Source organism: Scomber japonicus, chromosome 1 (assembly GCF_027409825.1).
Source record: "Scomber japonicus isolate fScoJap1 chromosome 1, fScoJap1.pri, whole genome shotgun sequence".
In the NCBI taxonomy this organism is placed as follows: Eukaryota; Metazoa; Chordata; class Actinopteri; order Scombriformes; family Scombridae; genus Scomber; species Scomber japonicus.
This window is the reverse complement of record NC_070578.1, coordinates 35,690,016-35,715,552: the sequence shown is the minus strand read 5'-3', so window position 1 is coordinate 35,715,552 and position 25,537 is coordinate 35,690,016. Positions and strand designations below refer to the sequence as shown.

The 25,537-nt window shown below is 39.4% G+C and overlaps 1 protein-coding gene across 1 annotated transcript; it reads left to right on the top strand.

The window, feature by feature from the left end:
- Nucleotides 1-286: 286 nt before the first annotated feature.
- Nucleotides 287-3,394, top strand: LOC128363108 (homeodomain-interacting protein kinase 1-like). Its single transcript, XM_053324053.1, has 11 exons — nucleotides 287-475; nucleotides 565-762; nucleotides 850-1,022; nucleotides 1,126-1,249; nucleotides 1,469-1,579; nucleotides 1,752-1,835; nucleotides 1,944-2,104; nucleotides 2,462-2,755; nucleotides 2,854-2,970; nucleotides 3,105-3,175; nucleotides 3,294-3,394. Exons 1-11 carry the CDS (start codon nucleotides 287-289, stop codon nucleotides 3,392-3,394), a joined length of 1,623 nt encoding a protein of 540 aa, XP_053180028.1.
- Nucleotides 3,395-25,537: the final 22,143 nt, after the last annotated feature.

Sequence of the window (25,537 nt, the reverse complement as noted above, 5' to 3'; positions counted from 1 at the left end):
CGTACCAACCAGAGTGGACGCAGATAAAGCCTACCTATCGTAGTATCCTAGCAACTCAACTGATTGAGAATCATCTGAGATACAGGTACGCAATCGTTCCTTTCAATCAATCAGTACAAAGTGTAGTTTAATACTCAGTTTTACTGCTGTCTCTTCATTTGTGTGTCAAATAAAAATGTAGTTTGATTTTGAATTTAAAGTTGCAGCAGCTAGTTTGGATCAGTTTAGTTTAACCCTGAGATGTTTATTATTAGATGATAATGTTCATTACATTTTGTTTTTAGCCATGTTTAAGAGAATCTTCAAGAAGAAGAACAAGCTCCCCTCCAGCGAGAGCCAGCTCCCCAAAAACTACGAGCTGGTGACCGTTCTGGGAAAGGGAGTCTTTGGAGAAGTGCTTAAATGCACCAAAGTGGACACCAAGGAGACGGTCGCTGTGAAGATCCCTCAAAATAGCAGCGAACTGGACGATGAAGTATGTTACTTTATTAAGTTAATCAGTGTTCAGAGATGATGTTGTGTGTGAGCAAGCATTAAACTTGTCATGTTCTCATTTATCTACAGTTGACTGTCCTCAACTATTTCAAGGAGATGAATCTGGACAACGACAACATCGTCCGATTCATCGACTCTTTCAAACTCGGAGACAAGAAGCTTGCTCTGGTGTTTGAAATGATGGAGATGACACTAAGAGACTTTCTAATGGACCAGAGGAACTTCACCCCTCTGTGTTTTGATGAAGTTAGAGCTATAATTGAACAGGTATGGATAGAGTACCATCCAATAACACACAACTCTGTCAGTGTTGATGCATCCTGTGAATTTAATCTCTGATCTTTGTCCTTACAGTCTGCCAGTGGATTGAAAGCGCTGAAGGATATCAACGTGATCCACTCAGACTTAAAGCTCGACAACATTATGCTGAACGTGCAGCCCCTCACTGTGAAGCTGATTGATTTTGGAGTCGCTTTTCACAGCCGTACAGCAGAGCAGGGTGATATTCACCAACCAGCACACTATCGGTGAGCATCATTCATCATCAATCATTGTTCTACTACTTTTAGGATATTTCTGCCATCTGCTAAAAGTTCCTCATTCTGTATTATACATGTGTTTCATTTTCAGAGCTCCAGAAGTGATGTTGGGACTCCCATTTTCAGAGGCCATCGACATGTGGTCTCTGGGTGTGGTGATGGGGTACATAGCCCTCGGTGAATCCCTCTTCCCAGGCTTTTTTGATTATGACACAGTAAGTCTGAGTTTACTGCTTTCTTTTTTACATTCTTCATATAAGATCTACTTTTACATAATCCTATATTGCATGAAGCAGAATATTTGGGTTCTGGCAGCATCTCTGACAGTTGTAAAGTCATTTGCACCTCGAAGTGGACTTCACTAGTTCATGGTGGATGTTATTATGACTGCATCCTGCTGCATATCTAGATGTAATGCTGTGTTTGGTCTCCAGGTGGACTGCATGGTGGATCTGTTTGGAGTTCCTCCAGACCACCTTCTGTGTGCCGGGATGTATTCGAAAGAATATTTTGTTCAAGACCCTGCGGGACAATGGAGGCTTAAGGTATGGAATAAAATTAGACATTTGAATATATTAATATAAAATGTTTTCACACATTCAACAACTAAGTATCACAAGAACACAAAGTCATCTCATCTTTATCATTCTTTTCTTTATTTAAGATTGTATGTTTATTGTTTCTGAGTATCTAAAAACCTACTTCACCTTCTTTCAGACACGTGAGGAGTTCTGGGACAATAATGTACTTTCCTATGGCCGCAAGTTATATCACTATCGCAGCCTGGATGAAGTAGAAAATGTAAGTGTTAAAGTAGATGATACTGTAGCTGCTGAAGATCACATGATTTGATTGATCACAAGACTTGACTTGACTGCTGTTGAATTGTCTCTTTGTTTCCTACATTAGTTGGACCTGGTGGACATGAGAGAGGTGGACGTCCAAGAGAAGAGGATGTGCATCGACCTGCTGAAGGGAATGCTTCAGCTGGATGCAGATGTGAGGATGACACCAGATCAAGTCCTCGCTCATCCCTTTATTACATGGCGCGACCAACACTATACCTCATGGTGAGTATTTTTATCTTTATATTACTGCTTTGCAAACAAACTATCAGACAATATAGACAAATGGAAAGCTAATTTATCACATTATATTGACAAAAAGAACAATTAACATGTTTGTAGGATCAAATCAAAGTTATCTCAGATTAAGTTCTGACCATATTAAATGTTTGGACTGCCTATCTGAATTATCAAATTAGCTTGTTAGCCAGATATGCTAATGTTATAAACCCACACTGTTTAATATATTCTTCACACTTTTGCTGTTGGTCAAATTTAAGGCTTTAAGGTTGAGGTTATTTATTCAGTTTCAGTTGGTGATCATTACTTGTGAATATAACAGTGTGACTTTTCTTTTGGAAGCTGTGAAAGTTTGAACAGTAGCAGTGAACCAGGTACCTGCGAAAAACCTGAACTGGAGACCCTCAAAGAAACAGAGGCAGGGACCAGTCAGGTAACTGAGCTAGAGTCACTTGAACCAGAGAGCATGGAAGACAGTGAATCAGAGCTCACTGACATAAGTGAAATAGACACTAGCGACCTAGAGAGCATTAGCGACACTGAATCAGAGCTCACTGAGATCAGTGAAATAGCGACCTGCGATCTAGAGAGCATTGAAGACAGTGACTCATGGACCAGCCTGTTCTTTCATGAATGGTAGGTTTTGAAAAATCGACATGTCCTGGATTATTATCATTAACAAAATCTGACACAAATGACTTCTGAATATAACCATGTGACTTTTCTTTTGGCAGCTATGAACTCCTTAAGCCCAGCACCAGCCAGGCTGATGAAGACAGACATGTTCAGTCTGCACCACCTAAATACTGCCTGCGCTGGAAGGAGGACAGCGGACAACAGAGGGAGACTTGGTAAGATGATTTCCTCATCAGAGGAGACAGATGGAGAAATTAGGACACAATTACAGCAGATTAGAAAGCATTACGTACATCATGATACATCAGGAATAATATTTTAACTGTGTGTGTTTTTGTCCGTCCTCCAGGAGACAACGTCAGCTCTCTCTCCCTCTGCTTCCCTGTAGCATGTCCCAGGAGGACAATGACACCACATCTGGTAAGAAATGGTCACCTCCAACTGTGTGTGAAATGAAATGAGACCTTTTTCATTGTTTATTCATTGCAGTGAGAACAAGTGAAGTATTTAACTTGCTTTTGATTTTCCGATGACAAAGAGCTCCAGCAGAACAAGGAGAAGAAGGGCTTTAAGCGCTTCTGTTCCTGGATGAGGAGGACGTTCTGCTGCTGCATCAGAGTGGATGAGGAGGAGGGCTGAGCGGCACCAGCGGGCAGCACGGAGGCTCGGTGGTTAGCACTGAGACCTCACAGAGACCTCCTCTCTGTGTGGAGTTTGCATGTTCTCCCCGTGTCTGCGTGGGTTTCCTCCAGGTATTCTGGTTTCCTCCCACTGTCCCCCAAAACATGCTTGATTGGAGATGCTAAATTGACCCTGAATCTGATTTTAGAATTTTTTTTATTTTTATTTTTAAAGCAAAGTGAGCCGCTAATATATATTTTTTTATTTATTTATTTATTTATTTTATTTATTTTTTAATAGTATAGTATTTATTTTTTATAACTTTGAGATTAATTATTTTTATATGAAAAATAGATCGTATATAATCAACTTGTAAATAAATCAATCAATCAATGGCTCAACAACTGATCCCTGTGTGTGTTACTTATTCCTTACATATAGAAGTGACTGACTCACTGAGACTTACAGTAATCCCAGTTTGTACCTTTCATTCATAACCATTACATTTTAAATATCTTTTGAAATATCTTTTCACTTCTCCTGATTTTGTCATGCAGTTCTTGAATCACTGTTTTTTCCATATCATTCAACACTTCACTGTGCCTGTGTATCAATCAATCAATCAATCAATCAATCTTTATTTGTATAGCGCCAAATCACAACAAAGTCATCTCAAGGCACTTTCCACATAGAGCAGGTTCTAAACCGAACTCTTCAGGTTTTAACTTTAAAGAGACCCAACATTCCCACATGAGCAACAGTGGCAAGAAAAAACTCCCTTTTAACAGGAAGTAACCTCAGAACCAGACTCAGAGTGGGAGAACATCTGCCTCGACCGGTTGGGGTTGAGAGGGGAGAAAGGAAGGATAGAGGAGAGAGAGAGGAGAGGAGAGAAAGGAAGGATAGAGGAGAGAGAGAGGAAGGAGAGGAGAGAGAGGAAGGATAGAGGGGAGAGAAGCACAATGAAAATCAACAATGAAGCTAGAAGGTCCGGGACTGGAATCTGTCATCCGGACGTCTACAGGCCCAGATTACCTGTGAGACCAGAAAGCACAGACAACTCCGGGGAAGAAGTTTAGGTTATTGAATGCATTAATAGTACATGAATGTTAATGGATATAGATGGATGGATAGAGAGAGAGAGAGGGAGGAGGAGAGAGGAGCTCAGTGCATCATGGGGGTCACCACTTCACTGTGCCTGTAGAAACTGTAGAAACCTGTAGGGGCTTTTAATGATCTCAATAAATCTGTTAACCCAGTAAACTGATGCTGTTTTGTTGCCATGTAGTACACAACCTTCAGCTGAGAGATAAGTGAGTCCTTTCTTAGCTTTGGCAAATTGTTAGTACAGCCTGATAATAATGAATAATGTCCAGCTTAGAAGTTAGAAATGCGTTGACTAGGTGTGTGTGTGTGTGTGTGTGTGTGTGTGTGTGTGTGCATTTATTATTATTTTTAAATAAATGATTATGATGTTTGATTGAGCACAATTAACCAAATGCACATTTTGACTGGACTGTACATATTCTTGTTGGCATCCACACTGATAATGACTGAAGTGACACTACTGGAATTAAAAAGGTTGCTTTTGCTGATTGGCAGTGCTGCATCCATAAATGAAGCTCCCATCTCCCGCATGATGGTCCGTGTGATTCCTCCGTCGTACTTACCCTATTTATCATTTTTATTTTATTTCTTTCTTTGAACTGATTTGAAAGCATAATAAAAATCCCCCAAACTAAATTGAGTTTTACATTTTACCCCCCGCTAATAATAAAAACAAAGTACAGAAAAATAGAAAGAGAGAAATAAAATGCTAGAATAGAGCTTTAAATATAAGATTGCAGCATAAAATAATAAATTAGCTTTAACCACTTAACACACGCCCCTGTTTTTTATGCTGTTAGCCTAAACGACATGCCCAAGTTGTGAGCAGCACAGATCCCACATAGTTTGAGACTCAGAGATGTGTCTGGTATCATTGGAAAGGAAACACTCTCAGGATTCTTGTAAAAGTGTCTGTGTGATTCTGTGACTTACTGACAAAGAGTGGCAGAGGTTACAATGATGGGGTTGTTTACTCACCCATAGGTTTGCCTTTACAATGACATGTGTACAGACATTCAGGGACCTCTCAGCAGGATATAGACACAATGAGGCCACAGCCACAGGTCTTGGCTTCATGCAGTCCAAATTTGGAGTCAAAAGACCAAAAGATGAATTTTTCAGAATTATTTTTCAACAGGTATGTCCATGCGTTTTCCTCAGGTCCTTTTTGGAGACTCCAAATGGACACTTGGTTACCAAAGCTGTATAACCACAATCAAACACCTATAACTTCACATCCCCTTTGCCTACAATCAAAATCTTGGTCTCTAATGAAAGCTGACCCCATATTATTATTATTATTATTAATATTATTATTATTATTATTATTACATATAACCATATTTTTTTGTTTGGCCATATCTATCTATCTATCTATCTGTTTATTTTGGTATAAGTCATATGTCAAGTCGAAGAAGAACCAACCGTGTACCAAAATGCCGAGTGCGTAATGATATATGGTTCAACTCTTTTACGCACCGGGCGCACGCCGGTTACGCTTGGAGTTTGTTTATGGACAGCCAAACTAATAGCTTAATGTCATACACCGTTGAAAACCTCTGACTATTGGCTAAAAGGTTATCAACTTCATTTCACCGAATATTTCCATAGGCTAGAACAGCAGTCAGTCAAAGCCATGTCGTCATTGTTGTCGGTCACATGTCCTCATTGGCTTTGGAGACATGTACTGCCTAATCCTAAACACCGATTGGCTGGTCTGTGGTGTCGTCAGAAGCAGAAGAGGCTCACGGTCGTAAACATCTAGTCACGTGTACTCTGAGATGGACGCGCAGGTCAGGAAATGACGTAAACGGACCGTATATGGTTTGTTATTTGTGTTATTACGTTACGTGTTGGACTAAATACATGTTGACATATTGAGGAAAGTATTCCGGTTTTATGGAAACGGATTTCATATTTCACAAGAATGGATACTTGGCGAGCTGTACAGAAAGTCCTGAGTCATAAGATGATCGTTGTGGATAAAGGGAAGACTGTAAGGTATGTAGCATTATAGCTTTTCTTACTTAGCTCAGGGGCTAGCCGAGCTAATCGGTAATACTATTACGGCTGTGAGCAACCATATAAGTCGTGAGTGGTCTTGAATGAATCAGGACAATCTAAGCTTTCCAACGATGTACGGCATGAATATATATGTTTAAGGGTTGGTGTTTAAAACATTCAGAAGAACTTGTGGCTACCTCCTAACATCCGTCCCGTCCCGTAGACGGAACAGCGTGCGTTAAGTGGTTAAAGTCATTAAAAGGACAGAGAGTGCAAATGAAAGATTAAAATATAAAGTGCTTTAAAAGAGCTCAATCATAAGCACAGGAGAAGAGAAGAAGTGTTTTTAACCTGGATTTAAAAATATTCACAGTTGGGGCTGATTTCAGTTCTGCTGAAACATATATTCACACGGGTTGTTTCTTACGAATTTCAGACACATAGACAGATAGATAGATAGACAGATAGATAGATAGATAGATAGATAGATAGATAGACAGATAGATAGATAGACACGTTTTTAACAAATCAAACCGTTTGGAAATTGGTCGAGATTTCAGTGAATAATTCAACTTTGAAACTGTGGAGTAGCTCTTACCTCCATAGATATACATGCACTACTGCCTCTGCTAGCCCTGTACCAAGATGGCGGCGCTTTAGGCACGCGCCTCTCCATAGTCAATGCGGTGTCTACGTATATATATGTCTATGCCTCAGTCATTTAAAAGTAGATGTAAAGTTTATATGAGGCTTCAGGATGTTCACTGTTATTGTTAAACAAGCAGACTATTCAGCTACTTGTTGGGTTCATCTGACACTTTACATGAGTTCAATCTTTACATAAAACACAGCATAACTATTTGGTGCAACGTCAGATTATATATATATAAATCCTCTATAAAAACACTGCTGCACTGTAATATAAGACAGTTTTTATTCTAAATATTAAACATATTTACAGTCTGTGTTCAACTCCACTCTGTCTTTCAAACTGTTTTTTTTTTTTTTTTTTACTTTGTTCTGCTTTCACTTATAGTAGTAGTTTCACACAAATTTGAGGAATCAATAACATTTTATTTATATAGCAGCTTTCATACAGGCTAATGTAGTTCAAAGTACTTTACAATTAGTTGATTGACAAGCTGATAATAAGACAGAACAAATTAAAAGACAAAAACTGAGACCAATGCACACAAGAGAAAATAAGAATGATAAAAATGAAAAACTATTTAAATAAAATAAGTAAATAAATTAGTGAGATAAGAGAGAAAAGACAAAGGGTTTATTAAAAGTTAGAGTAAAAACTAGGTTGAAATAGATTAAAAAGACAAAAGAACAGTAAAAGAAAAGATTAAGTTTAATAAAAGCAGACAGCAGTTTGGTCAAATTTGGAGGTTTATCATGATTTCACATCAACTGAAGCATTTCATCCTTCAACGTCTGTGACGGGTCTAAAACCAAAACCAAGAGTTCATAGATAGAAATGTACAATAAATGATGTGACTGTGTTTTTGTGCACAGCTTTTTTGTTTTTATTCGTTTTTAGCTCCTTTAGTTCCAAAGTAGCTCATTTGCATATTTTGGAACTCTGCTTTATGACACGACTGTAGACGATGACATCATAAGGAGAGTCAAGATCTCATGTTCCATTTTCTGAGCCCTCCTGACATTTAACTGTAGACCAACCAGAGTGGACACAGGTAAAACTGACTTATCGACGTACCAACCAGAGTGGACGCAGATAAAGCCTACCTATCAACGTATCCTAGCAACTCAACTGATTGAGAATCATCTGAGATACAGGTACGCAATCGTTCTTTTCACTCAATCAGTACAAAGTGTAGTTTAATACTCAGTTTTACTGCTGTCTCTTCATTTGTGTGTCAAATAAAAATTTAGTGTGATTTTGAATTTAAAGTTGCAGCAGCTAGTTTGGATCAGTTTAGTTTAACCCTGAGATGTTTATTATTAGATGATAATGTTCATTACATTTTGTTTTTAGCCATGTTTAAGAGAATCTTCAAGAAGAAGAACAAGCTCCCCTCCAGCGAGAGCCAGCTCCCCAAAAACTACGAGCTGGTGACCGTTCTGGGAAAGGGAGTCTTTGGAGAAGTGCTTAAATGCACCAAAGTGGACACCAAGGAGACGGTCGCTGTGAAGATCCCTCAAAATAGCAGCGAACTGGACGATGAAGTATGTTACTTTATTAAGTTAATCAGTGTTCAGAGATGATGTTGTTGTGTGAGCAAGCATTAAACTTGTCATGTTCTCATTTATCTACAGTTGACTGTCCTCAACTATTTCAAGGAGATGAATCTGGACAACGACAACATCGTCCGATTCATCGACTCTTTCAAACTCGGAGACAAGAAGCTTGCTCTGGTGTTTGAAATGATGGAGATGACACTAAGGGACTTTCTAATGGACCAGAGGAACTTCACCCCTCTGTGTTTTGATGAAGTTCGAGCTATAATTGAACAGGTATGGATAGAGTACCATCCAATAACACACAACTCTGTCAGTGTTGATGCATTCTGTGAATTTAATCTCTGATCTTTGTCCTTACAGTCTGCCAGTGGATTGAAAGCGCTGAAGGATATCAACGTGATCCACTCAGACTTAAAGCTCGACAACATTATGCTGAACGTGCAGCCCCTCACTGTGAAGCTGATTGACTTTGGAGTCGCTTTTCACAGCCGTACAGCAGAGCAGGGTGATATTCACCAACCAGCACACTATCGGTGAGCATCATTCATCATCAATCATTGTTCTACTACTTTGAGGATATTCCTGCCATCTGCTAAAAGTTCCTCATTCTGTATTATACATTTGTTTCATTTTCAGAGCTCCAGAAGTGATGTTGGGACTCCCATTTTCAGAGGCCATCGACATGTGGTCTTTGGGTGTGGTGATGGGGTACATAGCCCTCGGTGAATCCCTCTTCCCAGGCTTCTTTGATTATGACACAGTAAGTCTGAGTTTACTGCTTTCTTTTTTACATTCTTCATATAAGATCTACTTTTGCATAATCCTATATTGCATGAAGCAGAATATTTGGGTTCTGGCAGCATCTCTGACAGTTGTAAAGTCATTTGCACCTCGAAGTGGACTTCACTAGTTCATGGTGGATGTTATTATGACTGCATCCTGCTGCATATCTCAATGTAATGCTGTGTTTGGTCTCCAGGTGGACTGCATGGTGGATCTGTTTGGGGTTCCTCCAGACCACCTTCTGTGTGCCGGGATGTACAGTAAAGAATATTTTGTTCAAGACCCTGCTGGACAATGGAGGCTTAAGGTATGGAATAAAATTAGACATTTGAATATATTAATATAAAATGTTTTCACACATTCAACAACAAATTATCACAAGAACACAAAGTCATCTCATCCTTATCAATCTTCTCTTTATTTAAGATTTTATGTTTATTGTTTCTGAGTATCTAAAAACCTACTTCACCTTCTTTCAGACACGTGAGGAGTTCTGGGACAATAATGTACTTTCCTACGGCCGCAAGTTGTACCACTATCACAGCCTGGATGAAGTAGAAAATGTAAGTGTTTAAGTAGATGATACTGTAGCTGCTGAAGATCACATGATTTGATTGATCACAAAGCTTGACTTGACTGCTGTTGAATTGTCTCTTTGTTTCCTACATTAGTTGGACCTGGTGGACATGAGAGAGGTGGACGTCCAAGAGAAGAGGATGTGCATCGACCTGCTGAAGGGAATGCTTCAGCTGGATGCAGATGTGAGGATAACACCAGATCAAGTCCTCGCTCATCCCTTTATTACATGGAACGACCAACACTATACCTCATGGTGAGTATTTTTATCTTTATATTATTGCTTTGCAAACAAACTATCAGACAATATAGACAAATGGAAAGTTAATTTATCACATTATATTGACAAAAAGAACAATTAACAGGTTTGTAGGATCAAATCAAAGTTATCTCAGATTAAGTTCTGACCATATTAAATGTTTGGACTGCCTATCTGAATGATCAAATTAGCTTGTTAGCCAGATATGCTAATGTTATAAACCCACACTGTTTAATATATTCTTCATACTTTTGCTGTTGGTCAAATTTAAGGCTTTAAGGTTGAGGTTATTTATTCACTTTCAGTTGGTGATCATTACTTCTGAATATAACAGTGTGACTTTTCTTTTGGAAGCTGTGAAAGTTTGAACAGCAGCAGTGAACCAGGTACCTGCGAAAAACCTGAACTGGAGACCCTCAAAGAAACTGAGGCAGGGACCAGTCAGGTAACTGAGCTAGAGTCACTTGAACCAGAGAGCATGGAAGACAGTGAATCAGAGCTCACTGACATAAGTGAAATAGACACTAGCGACCTAGAGAGCATTAGCGACACTGAATCAGAGCTCACTGAGATCAGTGAAATAGCGACCTGCGATCTAGAGAGCATTGAAGACAGTGACTCATGGACCAGCCTGTTCTTTCATGAATGGTAGGTTTTGAAAAATCGACATGTCCTGGATTATTATCATTAACAAAATCTGACACAAATGACTTCTGAATATAACCATGTGACTTTTCTTTTGGCAGCTATGAACTCCTTAAGCCCAGCACCAGCCAGGCTGATGAAGACAGACATGTTCAGTCTGCACCACCTAAATACTGCCTGGGCTGGAAGGAGGACAGTGGACATCAGAGGGAGACTTGGTAAGATGATTTCCTCATCAGAGGAGACAGATGGAGAAATTAGGACACAATTACAGCAGATTAGAAAGCATTACGTACATCATGATACATCAGGAATAATATTTTAACTGTGTGTGTTTTTGTCCGTCCTCCAGGAGACAACGTCAGCTCTCTCTCCCTCTGCTTCCCTGTAGCATGTCCCAGGAGGACAATGACACCACATCTGGTAAGAAATGGTCACCTCCAACTGTGTGTGAAATGAAATGAGACCTTTTTCATTGTTTAATCATTGCAGTGAGAACAAGTGAAGTATTTAACTTGCTTTTGATTTTCCGATGACAAAGAGCTCCAGCAGAACAAGGAGAAGAAGGGCTTTAAGCGCTTCTGTTCCTGGATGAGGAGGACGTTCTGCTGCTGCATCAGTGTGGATGAGGAGGAGGGTTGAGTGGCGGGCAGCGGGCAGCACGGAGGCTCGGTGGTTAGCACTGAGACCTCACAGAGACCTCCTCTCTGTGTGGAGTTTGCATGTTCTCCCCGTGTCTGCGTGGGTTTCCTCCAGGTATTCTGGTTTCCTCCCACTGTCCCCCAAAACATGCTTGATTGGAGATGCTAAATTGACCCTGAATCTGATTTTAGAATTTTTTTTATTTTTTAAAGCAAAGTGAGCCGCTAATATATATTTTTTTATTTATTTATTTTATTTATTTATTTTTTAATAATATAGTATTTATTTTTTATAACTTTGAGATGAATTATTTTTATATGACAAATAGATCGTATATAATCAACTTGTAAATAAATCAATCAATCAATGGCTCAACAACTGATCCCTGTGTGTGTTACTTATTCCTTACATATAGAACTGACTGACTCACTGAGACTTACAGTAATCCCAGTTTGTACCTTTCATTCATAACCATTACATTTTAAATATCTTTTGAAATATCTTTTCACTTCTCCTGATTTTGTCATGCAGTTCTTGAATCACTGTTTTTTCCATATCATTCAACACTTCACTGTGCCTGTGTATCAATCAATCAATCAATCAATCAATCAATCAATCTTTATTTGTATAGCGCCAAATCACAACAAAGTCATCTCAAGGCACTTTACACATAGAGCAGGTTCTAAACCGAACTCTTCAGGTTTTAACTTTAAAGAGACCCAACATTCCCACATGAGCAACAGTGGCAAGAAAAAACTCCCTTTTAACAGGAAGAGACCTCAGAACCAGACTCAGAGTGGGAGAACATCTGCCTCGACCGGTTGGGGTTGAGAGGGGAGAAAGGAAGGAGAGAGGAGAGAGAGGAAAGAGAGGAGAGAAAGGAAGGAGAGGAGAGAGAAGAAGGAGAGGAGAGAAAGGAAAGATAGAGGAGAGAGAGGAAGGAGAGGAGAGAGAGGAAGGATAGAGGAGAGAAAGGAAGGAGAGGAGAGAAAGGAAGGAGAGGAGAGAAAGGAAGGAGAGGAGAGAGAGGAAGGAGAGGAGAGAAAGGAAGGAGAGGAGAGAGAGGAAGGAGAGGAGAGAAAGGAAGGATAGAGGAGAGAGAGGAAGGAGAGGAGAGAAAGGAAGGATAGAGGAGAGAGTGGAAGGAGAGGAGAGAAAGGAAGGATAGAGGAGAGAGAGGAAGGAGAGGATAGAGAGGAAGGATAGAGGAGAGAGAGGAAGGAGAGGAGAGAAAGGAAGGATAGAGGAGAGAGAGGAAGGAGAGGAGAGAAAGGAAGGAGAGGAGAGAGAGGAAGGAGAGGAGAGAAAGGAAGGAGAGGAGAGAGAGGAAGGAGAGGAGAGAAAGGAAGGATAGAGGAGAGAGAGGAAGGAGAGGAGAGAAAGGAAGGATAGAGGAGAGAGAGGAAGGATAGAGGAGAGAGAGGAAGGAGAGGAGAGAAAGGAAGGAGAGGAGAGAAAGGAAGGATAGAGGAGAGAGGAAGGAGAGGAGAGAAAGGAAGGATAGAGGAGAGAGAGGAAGGATAGAGGAGAGAGAGGAAGGATAGAGGAGAGAGAGGAAGGATAGGAGAGAGAAGCACAATGAAAATCAACAATGAAGCTAGAAGGTCTGGGACTGGAATCTGTCATCCGGACGTCTACAGGCCCAGATTACCTGTGAGACCAGAAAGCACAGACAACTCTGGGGAAGAAGTTTAGGTTATTGAATGCATTAATAGAACATGAATGTTAATGGATATAGATGGATGGATAGAGAGAGAGGGAGGAGGAGAGAGGAGCTCAGTGCATCATGGGGGTCACCACTTCACTGTGCCTGTAGAAACTGTAGAAACCTGTAGGGGCTTTTAATGATCTCAATAAATCTGTTAACTCAGTAAACTGATGCTGTTTTTTGCCATGTAGTACACAACCTTCAGCTGGGAGATAAGTGAGTCCTTTCTTAGCTTTGGCAAATTGTTAGTACAGCCTGATAATAATGAATAATGTCCAGCTTAGAAGTTAGAAATGTGTTGACTAGGTGTGTGTGTGTGTGTGTGTGTGTGTGTGTGTGTGTGTGTGTGTGTGTGTGTGTGTGTGTGTGCATTTATTATTATTTTTAAATAAATGATTATGATATTTGATTGAGCACAATTAACCAAATGCACATTTTGACTGGACTGTACATATTCTTGTTGGCATCCACACTGATAATGACTGAAGTGACACTACTGGAATTAAAAAGGTTGCTTTTGCTGATTGGCAGTGCTGCATCCATAAATGAAGCTCTCATCTCCCGCATGATGGTCCGTGTGATTCCTCCGTCGTACTTACCCTATTTATCATTTTTATTTCATTTCTTTCTTTGAACTGATTTGAAAGCATAATAAAAATCCCCCAAACTAAATTGAGTTTTACATTTTACCCCCCACTAATAATAAAAACAAAGTACAGAAAAATAGAAAGAGAGAAATAAAATACTAGAATAGAGCTTTAAATATAAGATTGCAGCATAAAATAACAAATTAGCTTTAAAATCATTAAAAGGACAGAGAGTGCAAATGAAAGATTAAAATATAAAGTGCTTTAACCACTTAACACACGCCCCTGTTTTTTATGCTGTTAGCCTAAACGACATGCCCAAGTTGTGAGCAGCACAGATCCCACATAGTTTGAGACTCAGAGATGTGTCTGGTATCATTGGAAAGGAAACACTCTCAGGATTCTTGTAAAAGTGTCTGTGTGATTCTGTGACTTACTGACAAAGAGTGGCAGAGGTTACAATGATGGGGTTGTTTACTCGCCCATAGGTTTGCCTTTACAATGACATGTGTACAGACATTCAGGGACCTCTCAGCAGGATATAGACACAATGAGGCCACAGCCACAGGTCTTGGCTTCATGCAGTCCAAATTTGGAGTCAAAAGACCAAAAGATGAATTTTTCAGAATTATTTTTCAACAGGTATGTTCATGCGTTTTCCTCAGGTCCTTTTTGGAGACTCCAAATGGACACTTGGTTACCAAAGCTGTATAACCGCAATCAAACACCTATAACTTCACATCCCCTTTGCCTACAATCAAAATCTTGGTCTCTAATGAAAGCTGACGCCATATTATTATTATTATTAATATTATTATTATTATTATTACATAGAACCATATTTTTTTGTTTGGCCATATCTATCTATCTATCTATCTATCTATCTATCTGTTTATTTTGCTATAAGTCATATGTTAAGTCGAAGAAGAACCAACCGTGTACCAAAATGCCGAGTGCGTAATGATATATGGTTCAACTCTTTTACGCACAGGGCGCACGCCGGTTATGCTTGGAGTTTGTTTATGGACAGCCAAACTGATAGCTTAGTGTCATACACCGTTGGAAACCTCTGACTATTGACCGACAACAATGACGACATGGCTTTGATTGACTGCTGTTCTAGCCTATGGAAATATTCGGTGAAATGAAGTTGATAACCTTTTAACCAATAGCAAAGTATGTCTCTGCGTGTACTCTGAGATGGACGCGCAGGTCAGGAAATGACGTAAACGGACCGTATACAGTTTGTTATTTGTGTTATTACGTTCCGTGTTGGACTAAATACATGTTGACATTAGTGATGGGAACGGCAGTTCTTTTTACTGTACTGAATCTTTAGAATCCGTTCATTAAAATGATTCGTTCAAAAGATTTGTTCACCGAATCGTTCAGTGCTCTCCAACTCCCTGAACTGATAAACAGCCAAATAATCCGTCATTCAGTTCATGATTCAGCCCTGAGGTTCACGTTCACTTACTGAGGGACAGTTCAAGGACTATATTATACAATCATTCGCGGGAGACGCAGCGCTGCTTATACATGCACTAAAAATATTACACAGTGAAAGTGTCCTCTGTGCACAGTAAAATAACATAACATAATGCTACACTGATGTTAGCAACACAGCGCTAATGTTAGCAGTACATGTACTGAACGTGAATCAACTCCTCAGCCCTCAGTGCCCTGAGTCAGTGAGTGACTGACACAGCGCCACTTTCGTTCGCGAACGATTCATTGAACGACCTGCTGAGGACGTGAATCTCGTTCACGTACTGTGCTGAAAGTGGCGCTGTGTCAGACTCACTCAGAGGCAGTCAAAGTGTTGTCGTTCACTGAGTGATTCGTTCGCAGTGAACGAGTGAGTGAGTCGAGGCAGTTCCACTCCCGACCGGCAGCCATGCTCGCGGCTGAGCTCAACTGAACTGAACTGAGAAAGGAACGAATCAGTTCATGAAGTGATTCAGTTCACTTCGTTCACTCAAAAGATTCGTTCGTTCGAACGACACGTTCGAACGAACGACACAACACTAGTTGACATATTGAGGAAAGTATTTCGGTTTTATGGAAACGGATTTCATATTTCACAAGAATGGATACTCGGCGAGCTGTACAGAAAGTGCTGAGTCATAAGATGATCGTTGTGGATAAAGGGAAGACTTTGAAGGTATGTAGGCATTATAGCTTTTCTTACTTAGCTCAGGGGCTAGCCGAGCTAATCGCTAATACTATTACGGCTGTGAGCAACCATATAAGTCGTGAGTGGTCTTGAATGAATCAGAACAATCTAAGCTTTCCAACAATGTACGGCATGAATATATATGTTTAAGGGTTGGTGTTTAAAACATTCAGAAGAACTTGTAGCTACCTCCTAACATCCGTCCTGTCCCGTAGACGGAACAGCGTGCGTTAAGTGGTTAAAGTCATTAAAAGGACAGAGAGTGCAAATGAAAGATTAAAATATAAAGTGCTTTAAAAGAGCTCAATCATAAGCACAGGAGAAGAGAAGTGTTTTTAACCTGGATTTAAAAATGTTCACAGTTGAGGCTGATTTCAGTTCTGCTGAAACATATATTCACACGGGTTGTTTCTTACGAATTTCAGACAGATAGACAGATAGATAGATAGATAGATAGACAGATAGACAGATATATAGATAGACAGATAGATAGATAGATAGACAGATAGATAGATAGATAGATAGATAGATAGATAGATAGATAGATAGACACGTTTTTAACAAATCAAACCGTTTAGAAATTGGTCGAGATTTCAGTGAATAATTCAACTTAGAAACTGTGGAGTAGCTCTTACCTCCATAGATATACATGCACTACTGCCTCTGCTAGCCCTGCACCAAGATGGCGGCGCTTTAGGCACGCGCCTCTCCACAGTCAATGCGGTGTCTACGTATATATATGTCTATGCCTCAGTCATTTAAAAGTAGATGTAAAGTTTATATATGAGGTTTCAGGATGTTCACTGTTATTGTTAAACAAGCAGACTATTCAGCTACTTGTTGGGTTCATCAGATCTGACACTTTACATGAGTTCAATCTTTACATAAAACACAGCATAACTATTTGGTGCAACGTCAGATTATATATATATATATATATATATATAAATCCTCTATAAAAACACTGCTGCACTGTAATATAAGACAGTTTTTATTCTAAATATTAAACATATTTACAGTCTGTGTTCAACTCCACTCTGTCTTTCAAACAGTTTTTTTTTTTTTTTACTTTGTCCTGCTTTCACTTAGTAATAGTTTCACACAAATTTGAGGAATCAATAACATTTTATTTATATAGCAGCTTTCATACAGGCTAATGTAGTTCAAAGTACTTTACAATTAGTTGATTGACAAGCTGATAATAAGACAGAACAAATTAAAAGACAAAAACTGAAATCAAAACTGAGATAAAAATTAAAAACTATTTAAATAAAATAAGTAAATAAATTAGTAAGATAAGAGAGAAAAGAGAAAGGGTTTATTAAAAGTTAGAGTAAAAACTAGGTTAAAATAGATTAAAAAGACAAAAGAAAAGTAAAAGAAAAGATTAAGTTTAATAAAAGCAGATTAAGTTTAATAAAAGCAGATTAAGTTTGGTCAAATTTGGAGGTTTATCATGATTTCACATCAACTGAAGCATTTCATCCTCCAACGTCTGTGACGGGTCTAAAACCAAAACCAAGAGTTCATAGATAGAAATGTACAATAAATGATGTGACTGTGTTTTTGTGCACAGCTTTTTTGTTTTTATTTGTTTTTAGCTCCTTTAGTTCCAAAGTAGCTCATTTGCATATTTTGGAACTCTGCTTTATGACACGACTGTAGACGATGACATCATAAGGAGAGTCAAGATCTCATGTTCCACTTTCTGAGCCCTCCTGACATTTAACTGTAGACCAACCAGAGTGGACACAGGTAAAACTGACTTATCGACGTACCAACCAGAGTGGACGCAGATAAAGCAGATATCAACGTATCCTAGCAACTCAACTGATTGAGAATCATCTGAGATACAGGTACGCAATCGTTCCTTTCAATCAATCAGTACAAAGTGTAGTTTAATACTCAGTTTTACTGCTGTCTCTTCATTTGTGGGTCAAATAAAAATTTAGTGTGATTTTGAATTTAAAGTTGCAGCAGCTAGTTTGGATCAGTTTAGTTTAACCCTGAGATGTTTATTATTAGATGATGATGTTCATTACATTTTGTTTTTAGCCATGTTTAAGAGAATCTTCAAGAAGAAGAACAAGCTCCCCTCCAGCGAGAGCCAGCTCCCCAAAAACTACGAGCTGGTGACCGTTCTGGGAAAGGGAGTCTTTGGAGAAGTGCTTAAATGCACCAAAGTGGACACCAAGGAGACGGTCGCTGTGAAGATCCCTCAAAATAGCAGCGAACTGGACGATGAAGTATGTTACTTTATTAAGTTAATCAGTGTTCAGAGATGATGTTGTTGTGTGTGAGCAAGCATTAAACTTGTCATGTTCTCATTTATCTACAGTTGACTGTCCTCAACTATTTCAAAGAGATGAATCTGGACAACGACAACATCGTCCGATTCATCGACTCTTTCAAACTCGTAGACAAGAAGCTTGCTCTGGTGTTTGAAATGATGGAGATGACACTAAGAGACTTTCTAATGGACCAGAGGAACTTCACCCCTCTGTGTTTTGATGAAGTTCGAGCTATAATTGAACAGGTATGGATAGAGTACCATCCAATAACACACAACTCTGTCAGTGTTGATGCATTCTGTGAATTTAATCTCTGATCTTTGTCCTTACAGTCTGCCAGTGGATTGAAAGCGCTGAAGGATATCAACGTGATCCACTCAGACTTAAAGCTCGACACCATTATGCTGAACGTGCAGCCCCTCACTGTGAAGCTGATTGATTTTGGAGTCGCTTTTCACAGCCGTACAGCAGAGCAGGGTGATATTCACCAACCAGCACACTATCGGTGAGCATCATTCATCATCAATCATTGTTCTACTACTTTGAGGATATTTCTGCCATCTGCTAAAAGTTCCTCATTCTGTATTATACATTTGTTTCATTTTCAGAGCTCCAGAAGTGATGTTGGGACTCCCATTTTCAGAGGCCATCGACATGTGGTCTCTGGGTGTGGTGATGGGGTACATAGCCCTCGGTGAATCCCTCTTCCCAGGCTTTTTTGATTATGACACAGTAAGTCTGAGTTTACTGCTTTCTTTTTTACATTCTTCATATAAGATCTACTTTTACATAATCCTATATTGCATGAAGCAGAATATTTGGGTTCTGGCAGCATCTCGGACAGTTGTAAAGTCATTTGCACCTCGAAGTGCACTTCACTAGTTCATAGTGGATGTTATTATGACTGCATCCTGCTGCATATCTCGATATAATGCTGTGTTTGGTCTCCAGGTGGACTGCATGGTGGATCTGTTTGGGGTTCCTCCAGACCACCTTCTGTGTGCCGGGATGTACAGTAAAGAATATTTTGTTCAAGACCCTGCTGGACAGTGGAGGCTGAAGGTATGGAATAAAAATTAGACATTTGAATATATGAATACAAAATGTTTTCACACATTCAACAACAAATTATCACACGGACACAAAGTCATCTCATCTTTATCATTCTTTTCTTTATTTAAGATTTTATGTTTATTGTTTCTGAGTATCTAAAAACCTACTTCACCTTCTTTCAGACACGTGAGGAGTTCTGGGACAATAATGTACTTTCCTACGGCCGCAAGTTATACCACTATCACAGCCTGGATGAAGTAGAAAATGTAAGTGTTTAAGTAGATGATACTGTAGCTGCTGAAGATCACATGATTTGATTGATCACAAGACTTGACTTGACTGCTGTTGAATTGTCTCTTTGTTTCCTACATTAGTTGGACCTGGTGGACATGAGAGAGGTGGACGTCCAAGAGAAGAGGATGTGCATCGACCTGCTGAAGGGAATGCTTCAGCTGGATGCAAATGTGAGGCTAACACCAGATCAAGTCCTCGCTCATCCTTTCATTACATGGAACGACCAACAGTATACCTCATGGTAAGTATGTTTATCTTTATATTACTGCTTTGTAAACAAACTATCAGACAATATAGACAAATGGAAAGTTAATTTATCACATTATATTGACAAAAAGAACAATTAACATGTTTGTAGGATCAAATCAAAGTTATCTCAGATTAAGTTCTGACCATATTAAATGTTTGGACTGCCTATCTGAATGATCAAATGAGCTTGTTAGCCAGATATGCTAATGTTATAAACCCACACTGTTTAATATATTCTTCACACTTTTGCTGTTGGTCAAATTTAAGGCTTTAAGGTTGAGGTTATTTATTCACTTTCAGTTGGTGATCATTACTTCTGAATATAACAGTGTGACTTTTCTTTTGGAAGCTGTGAAAGTTTGAACAGCAGCAGTGAACCAGGTACCTGCGAAAAACCTGAACTGGAGACCCTCAAAGAAACAGAGGCAGGGACCAGTCAGGTAACTGACCTAGAGTCACTTGAACCAGAGAGCATGGAAGACAGTGATTCAGAGCTCACTGACATAAGTGAAATAGACACTAGCGACCTAGAGAGCATTAGCGACACTGAATCAGAGCTCACTGAGATCAGTGAAATAGCGACCTGCGATCTAGAGAGCATTGAAGACAGTGACTCATGGACCAGCCTGTTCTTTCATGAATGGTAGGTTTTGAAAAATCGACATGTCCTGGATTATTATCATTAACCAAATCTGACACAAATGACTTCTGAATATAACCATGTGACTTTTCTTTTGGCAGCTATGAACTCCTTAAGCCCAGCACCAGCCAGGCTGATGAAGACAGACATGTTCAGTCTGCACCACCTAAATACTGCCTGCGCTGGAAGGAGGACAGCGGACAACAGAGGGAGACTTGGTAAGATGATTTCCTCATCAGAGGAGACAGATGGAGAAATTAGGACACAATTACAGCAGATTAGAAAGCATTACGTACATCATGATACATCAGGAATAATATTTTAACTGTGTGTGTTTTTGTCCGTCCTCCAGGAGACAACGTCAGCTCTCTCTCCCTCTGCTTCCCTGTAGCATGTCCCAGGAGGACAATGACACCACATCTGGTAAGAAATGGTCACCTCCAACTGTGTCTGAAATGAAATGAGACCTTTTTCATTGTTTATTCATTGCGGTGAGAACAAGTGAAGTATTTAACTTGCTTTTGATTTTCCGATGACAAAGAGCTCCAGCAGAACAAGGAGAAGAAGGGCTTTAAGCGCTTCTGTTCCTGGATGAGGAGGACGTTCTGCTGCTGCATCAGTGTGGATGAGGAGGAGGGCTGAGCGGCGGGCAGCGGGCAGCACGGAGGCTCGGTGGTTAGCACTGAGACCTCACAGAGACCTCCTCTCTGTGTGGAGTTTGCATGTTCTCCCCGTGTCTGCGTGGGTTTCCTCCAGGTATTCTGGTTTCCTCCCACTGTCCCCCAAAACATGCTTGATTGGAGATGCTAAATTGACACTGAATCTGATTTTAGAATTATTTTTATTTTTATTTTTTAAAGCAAAGTGAGCCGCTAATATATATTTTTTTATTTATTCATTTAATTAATTAATTTATTTATTTATTTTTTAATAGTATAGTATTATTTTTTATAACTTTGAGATTAATTATTTTTATATGACAAATATATCGTATATAATCAACTTGTAAATAAATCAATCAATCAATGGCTCAACAACTGATCCCTGTGTGTGTTACTTATTCCTTACATATAGAACTGACTGACTCACTGAGACTTACAGTAATCCCAGTTTGTACCTTTCATTCATAACCATTACATTTTAAATATCTATTGAAATATCTTTTCACTTCTCCTGATTTTGTTATGCAGTTCTTGAATCACTGTTTTTTCCATATCATTCAACACTTCACTGTGCCTGTGTATCAATCAATCAATCAATCAATCAATCTTTATTTGTATAGCGCCAAATCACAACAAAGTTATCTCAAGGCACTTTACACATAGAGCAGGTTCTAAACCGAACTCTTCAGGTTTTAATTTTAAAGAGACCCAACATTCCCACATGAGCAACAGTGGCGAGAAAAAACTCCCTTTTAACAGGAAGTAACCTCAGAACCAGACTCGGAGTGGGAGAACATCTGCCTCGACCGGTTGGGGTTGAGAGGAGAGAAAGGAAGGATAGAGGAGAGAGGAAGAGGAGAGGAGAGAGAAGAACAATGAAAATCAACAATGAAGCTAGAAGGGCTGGGACTGGAATCTGTCATCCGGACGTCTACAGGCCCAGATTACCTGTGAGACCAGAAAGCACAGACAACTCCGGGGAAGAAGTTTAGGTTATTTAACCTCTTAATACACGCCCCTATTTTTTACGTTTTTTACCTAAACGACATGCCCAAGTTGTGAGCAGCACAGATCCCACATAGTTTGAGACTCAGAGATGTGTCTGGTATCATTGGAAAGGAAACACTCTCAGGATTCTTGTAAAAGTGTCTGTGTGATTCTGTGACTTACTGACAAAGAGTGGCAGAGGTTACAATGATGGGGTTGTTTACTCACCCATAGGTTTGCCTTTACAATGACATGTGTACAGACATTCAGGGACCTCTCAGCAGGATATAGACACAATGAGGCCACAGCCACAGGTCTTGGCTTCATGCAGTCCAAATTTGGGGTCAAAAGACCAAAAGATGAATTTTGAGTTATTTTTCAACAGGTATGTCCATGCGTTTTCCTCAGGTCCTTTTTGGAGACTCCAAATGGACACTTGGTTACCAAAGCTGTATAATCACAACCAAACTATAACTATAACTATAACTTCACATCCCCTTTGCTTACAATCAAAATCTCTGTCTCTAATGAAAGCTGACACCATATTATTATTAGTATTATTATTATTATTATTATTATGATATTATATTATTATCTATAACCTTTTTTTTTGTTTGGACATATCTATCTATCTATCTATCTATTTATCTATCCATCTAACTATGTATCTGACTGACTGACTGACTAACTATCTGACTAACTAACTAACTAACTGTCCATCTATCTATCTATCTATCTATCTATCTATCTATCTATCTATCTATCTGTTTATTTTGGTATAAGTCATATGTCAAGTCGAAGAAGAACCAACCGTGTACCAAAATGCCGAGTGCGTAATGATATATGGTTCAACTCTTTTACGCACCGGGCGCACGCCGGTTACGCTTGGAGTTTGTTTATGGACAGCCAAACTAATAGCTTAGTGTCATACACCGTTGGAAACCTCAGACTATTGGCTAAAAGGTTATCAACTTCATTTCACCGAATATTTCCATAGGCTGGAACAGCTGTCAATCAAAGCCATGTCGTCATTGTCGTCGGTCACATGTCCTCATTGGCTTTGGATCGCTTTGGATCATAGACTGTATGCTTTGGATACGTGTACTGCCTAATCCTAAACACCGATTGGCTTGTGTGTGGTGTCGTCAGAAGCAGAAGAGGCTCACGGCATAGACATATATATGTCTATGGCTCACGGTCGTAAACATCTAGTCACGTGTACTCTGAGCAGGACGTGCAGGTCAGGAAATGACGTAAACGGACCGTATATGGTTTGTTATTTGTGTTATTACTGTAGCGACCAGAGGGGGGAGTGGTCACTCTGACTGGGACAATTTGAGCTGGTTCTCTGGTTTGAGCTCAAAGGCTCATGGGACTGTTAATGTTGAAAGGAAAGCCATGTTTTAGTAATGTTGTGTGCATGTTTAATTGTGTTATGTGAGTTTCCAGGTTATATGGCCATACATAGTGCTAAGTTTGATGTTAGCTGTAATTAACAGTGTAGCCACCGCGACTGAGTCTCCTGGTGTGTTTAATTACCTCTGGCCAGTATTCATGTACAGTTGTTGATAATTCTGATGTGAAATAAATAGCACCTCCTGTGGTTGAGCGGTGTAAGGGACGCAGGAGTTGTTTAAAGCAGAAATCTCTCTCAGTTCACCTTCTTCCACGTGAGCTCGCCACATTACGTTACGTGTTGGACTAAAAACATGGACATATTGAGGAAAGTATTTCGGTTTTATGGAAACGGATTTCATATTTCACAAGAATGGATACTCGGCGAGCTGTACAGAAAGTCCTGAGTCATAAGATGATCGTTGTGGATAAAGGGAAGACTTCGAAGGTATGTAGGCATTATAGCTTTTCTCACTTAGCTGAGGGGCTAGCCGAGCTAATCGGTAATACTATTACGGCTGTGAGCAACCATATAAGTCCTGAGTGGTCTTCAATGAATCAGGATAATTTAAGCTTTCCAACAATGTACGGCATGAGTACATATGTTTAAGGGTTTGTGTTTAAAACATTCAGAAGAACGCGTGGCTACCTCCTAACATCCGTCCCGTCCCGTAAACGGAACAGCGTGCGTTAAGAGGATAATGCATTAATAGAACATGAATGTTAATGGTTATAGATGGATGGATAGAGAGAGAGTGTAAACTCGCCTCGTTTTCAAAATCAGGGGCTTTTAATGATCTCAATAAATCTGTTAACTCAGTAAACTTTATGCTGTTTTTTGCCATGTAGTACACAACCTTCAGCTGGGAGATAAGTGAGTCCTTTCTTAGCTTTGGCAAATTGTTAGTACAGCCTGATAATAATGAATAATGTCCAGCTTAGAAGTTAGAAATGGGCAGACTAGGTGTGTGTGTGTGTCTGTGTGTGTGTGTGTGTGCATGTATTATTATTTTTAAATAAATGATTATGATGTTTGATTGAGCACAATTAACCAAATGCACATTTTGACTGGACTGTACATATTCTTGTTGGCATCCACACTGATAATGACTGAAGTGACACTACTGGAATTAAAAAGGTTGCTTTTGCTGATTGGCAGTGCTGCATCCATAAATGAAGCTCCCATCTCCCGCATGATGGTCCGTGTGATTCCTCCGTCGTACTTACCCTATTTATCATTTTTATTTCATTTCTTTCTTTGAACTGATTTGAAAGCATAATAAAAATCCCCCAAACTAAATTGAGTTTTACATTTTACCCCCCACTAATAATAAAAACAAAGTACAGAAAAATAGAAAGAGAGAAATAAAATACTAGAATAGAGCTTTAAATATAAGATTGCAGCATAAAATAATAAATTAGCATTAAAGTCATTAAAAGGACATAGAGTGCAAATGAAAGATTAAAATATAAAGTGCTTTAAAAGAGCTCAATCATAAGCACAGGAGAAGAGAAGAAGTGTTTTTAACCTGGATTTAAAAATGTTCACAGTTTAGGCTGATTTCAGTTCTGCTGAAACATATATTCACACGGGTTGTTTCTTACGAATTTCAGACAGTCAGACAGATAGACAGATAGATAGATAGATAGATAGATAGATAGACACGTTTTTAACAAATCAAACCGTTTGGAAATTGGTCGAGATTTCAGTGAATAATTCAACTTAGAAACTGTGGAGTAGCTCTTACCTCCATAGATATACATGCACTACTGCCTCTGCTAGCCCTGTACCAAGATGGCGGCGCTTTAGGCACGCGCCTCTCCACAGTCAATGCGGTGTTTACGTATATATATGTCTATGCCTCAGTCATTTAAAAGTAGATGTAAAGTTTATA

What these genes read in the sequence shown, in the direction of transcription:
- LOC128363108 (XM_053324053.1), top strand. Translation starts at nt 287, where the DNA reads ATGTTTAAGAGAATCTTCAAGAAGAAGAACAAGCTCCCCTCCAGCGAG. An exon ending in GCAGCGAACTGGACGATGAA is followed by an intron (nt 476 to 564) that starts GTATGTTACTTT and finishes ATTTATCTACAG; the next exon opens with TTGACTGTCCTCAACTATTT. An exon ending in CGGGACAATGGAGGCTTAAG is followed by an intron (nt 1,580 to 1,751) that starts GTATGGAATAAA and finishes ACCTTCTTTCAG; the next exon opens with ACACGTGAGGAGTTCTGGGA.